We start from the raw sequence: 3510 nt of genomic DNA on the forward strand, positions 1-3510 counted from the left end.
TGCAGCTTGGGTTGGCCTTGAACTCATTATATAAGAAGGGATGTCATTGAACTTGCTTCCTGCCATCATCTTCCAAGTGCTAGGATCACAGAGGTGCACCACCAGGCCCAGCTTGCACAGAGCATTTTCAACGTAGGATTTATTGGGGTAACCATCCCCATCACAATGAGTCTTATTTCAGTAAGCGAACCGGCCCAATACATCGCAAAGCGACACGTCCTGAAATCCTTGGGGTGCTAAAGGGATCATTTTCCGGTGACTCTTGCTTTTAGTTTGTTGAACCCCGGCTCTGGTCTTTGACCACGCCCCCCGCCGGCCTTCTTCCGGCCCTTCTCGTCCCGGGCCTGGGTTTCCCGGCCGGCCTCTTGAGGCCGATGCACAAGATGGCGGCGCCGGTGGCCTGCTGGAGGCCGCGGGCTGTGGCGGGTTGTTAAGTTGTGGTGCGGGACAGGGAACCACACAGGCCTCGCTCAGGTGACAGGTGGTTGGGGCAGTGCCGCCGGCCCCGTTGGGGTGCATGGCCTGCTCTCTGCCGTCCCATGTTTATACCGCCTCCCAAACCCTGTCCCGGGGCGGAACTAAAGAAAGGTCAGGTCAGGCTGCCCAGCTTATCTTCGTCCTGGGGCGGTCCCCGTGAGTGGCTCCCTTTTAGAATTGACTTTAGCCACGTGTCACTTCCATGGCTGCGTTGCAGGCCCCGGGGGAGAAGATTAATATCCAGGCAGGAGAGACGACCAAGGTCGGGGACAGGGACCCCCTGGGGGACGACTGGCCCGAGCAGGACAGCCTTCCACCGCGTTCCTGGAGACAGAAGTGCGCCTCCTATGTGTTGGCCCTGAGGCCCTGGAGCTTCAGTGCCTCACTCACCCCTGTGGCCCTGGGCAGTGCCTTGGCCTACAGATCCCAGGGTATCCTGGACCCCAGGCTCTTGGTGGGCTGCGCAGTGGCTGTCCTGGCTGTACACGGGGCCGGCAATTTGGTCAACACTTACTATGACTTTTCCAAGGGCATTGACCACAAAAAGAGTGACGACAGGACTCTGGTGGATCGAATCTTGGAGCCCCAGGATGTCGTTCGGTTTGGAGTCTTCCTCTACACCCTGGGTTGTGTCTGTGCCGCTTGCCTCTACTACCTGTCCACTCTGAAACTGGAGCACTTGGCTCTCATCTACTTTGGAGGCCTGTCGAGCTCTTTTCTCTACACGGGAGGTAAGAATTGACCTGTTTCCTGCTCTAAGGTCTCAGTTGCCTGAACTGGAAACTGTTCCTTTACACAGGAACTGTAGAAGTGTCAAAGACGCCTGACTAACTTAGACGACTTGACTGGAAATCCAAAGTTTGTGTGCCGTGGCTACTTTGGAAACTTTAAGTTGTGAAGACCCTGGTTCGGCAGTGGATTATGAACATTACCAGCTGGAGACATGGCTTAACCTGTAAGATGTCTTACATTGGGGCTGGAGAGATGGCTCTGTGGTTAAGAGCACTGGCTGCTCTTCCAAAGATCCATTTGGTGTCTCACAACCATCTACAATGGGATTGGTCTGTCCTCTTTTGGCATGAAGGCATGTATTCATACGGAGCACTCATGTACATAAAATACATAAATAAACCTGGTAGGGGAAATACATGATCACAAAAATAGCCCTCCTAGAGTGAGTCTTAACCATTGCATCCAGATGTGCTGAGTTGACCCCTGCGATTTCCCCAAATGCAGGAAACTCGATTGCATTAAAAAAAAAAAAAAAAAAAAAAAAAAAAAAGGAAAAAGGAGAGAGAGAGAGAAATCTTATTGTTCTTGCAGAGGACCCATGTTCAGTTCCCAGCACCCATGTTGGGCCCCTCACAGACACACTTGATTTCAGCTCCAGGGGATCCAACACCCTCTTGGGGCCTCAGTAGGCACCATCAGCACATATGCACACAAAGAAACACACACATATAACGACATAATGTGGACTGGCAAAACAGCTCAGTAGATAAAGGCTCCTACCACCAAGCCTGATGCTTGAGTATGATCTCCAGGACCCACAAGGTAGAAGGAGAGGACGCAACTTCCAAAAGCTGTCTTCAAATCTCCCACACATGTACATGCACTCAACATAGAAAAAGTTCAGCTCATAATCAGAAAGCGTGGTAATAACTATGTAGACCATTAAGACAGGCATTTCATTTAATAACTGTGTAGATTGTTAACACAGGCATTTTATTTATTTTTTTGTCATCTTCTGTTTTAATCTCTAGGGACCTCTGTGTATCTGGTCCTCACTAACTGTTGTGAGATGCAGTGGATAACTGGGTATAAGAGGTGCTAAGTGCTACGGTTGCAGGACACTGAAGAGGACAATGAAGACACACACACACACGAGGCTAGCCTGAGCTACATAGTGAGGATTTGATGAGGGAAACCCGTAGGACCCTGGTAGAAAGTGTAAGGTGGTGGTGAAGGGAGGAGCCCTCTGCTGGTCAGCTTTCTGCTACTGTAACAGAAGGCCTGAGTTGTTCGACTTAAAGTGAGGAAAGACTTGCTTAGTTTTAGGCTCCAGTTTATGGTTGGCTGGCCTATGGTGTTTTGGTCTTTGACAAGGTAGTACATGTGGCGGGAATCCATACTGAGGAAGTCCATTTGGCTTGGGTCTGGTAGTGAATAGAGAAAGAAGAGTGGGCTAGACCCAGACCCCAGTGTCCCCTCCAAGTACACCCCCCACATGATTGGAAAGCCTCCTACGAAGGCTCCACTCCTCTTAGAAATTCTACCACTTAGACGACTTAGCATTCAGAGTGCTTGCTGGTCTTGTAGAGGACCCAGATTTGACTCCCAGCACCACATGGGCACTGCCAACCACCTATGTAACTCCAGCTCCACAGGACCGAGCGTCCTCTGCTGGTCTCCACAGGCCCCTGCATGTCTGTGCCGCCCACTCACACAGGCGCATACACATTTTTAATAAAGACAGATGTTAAAGATAAAATATCCCACCAGTCCAGCGACTAACTCTTCAGCACACAGCTCTTGGGAATTCTCGAAACCGTGGCATTCTCTTCATTTTAGAGACATTTTAACCAGGACGTGGAGGAGACAGAACTGGCCCTGGGTTAGAATTAGAGTCTGGTTGCAGTGCTGAGTCAGGGCTGATGGGCCAGAAGTACAAAGGTCTCTTCCCAGTACTCCTAACCACTGAGACATCTCTCTAGCCCTGTAGATTTTCTTTTTGTAATTTTCTCTCCCCACCTGCCCAAGACAAAGTTTCTCCTGGAACTCTGTAGTTCAGACTGGCCTTGAACTCAGAGATCTGCCTGTCTCAGAATGCTGGGTTTACAGGTGTGTACCACCACTGCCCATCTGTAGATTTCCTTTTAACATTGGCCTTTATTGGTAGAGAATTGACATGCAGTGAAGTGTGTTTGTTTGGTGAACCTTGACGAACATGAGCAGCTGTGTAGTTCCTGCCTCTCCATCACCCCTATTACTTCCTTGGGCTCTTCTCCCAGGCCCATCCATCCTCATCTATGC

General features: G+C 50.3%; 1 protein-coding gene and 1 pseudogene across 1 annotated transcript in view; both read left to right on the plus strand.

The window, feature by feature from the left end:
* The first annotated feature begins 387 nt into the window (after nt 1-387).
* Ubiad1 (UbiA prenyltransferase domain containing 1) overlaps nt 388-3510 on the plus strand; it is a 9236-nt gene continuing 6113 nt past the window's right edge. Inside the window, exon 1 of the mRNA XM_005353722.2 lies at nt 388-1208. Coding sequence (XP_005353779.1) covers nt 680-1208 — 529 coding nt within the window. The 5' untranslated portion in view covers nt 388-679. The remainder of the gene's footprint in view (nt 1209-3510) is intronic.
* On the plus strand, nt 1602-1732 carry LOC113456684 (annotated as a pseudogene).

The sequence above is a fragment of the Microtus ochrogaster genome, chromosome 10, assembly GCF_000317375.1.
Source record: "Microtus ochrogaster isolate Prairie Vole_2 chromosome 10, MicOch1.0, whole genome shotgun sequence".
In the NCBI taxonomy this organism is placed as follows: domain Eukaryota; kingdom Metazoa; phylum Chordata; class Mammalia; order Rodentia; family Cricetidae; genus Microtus; species Microtus ochrogaster.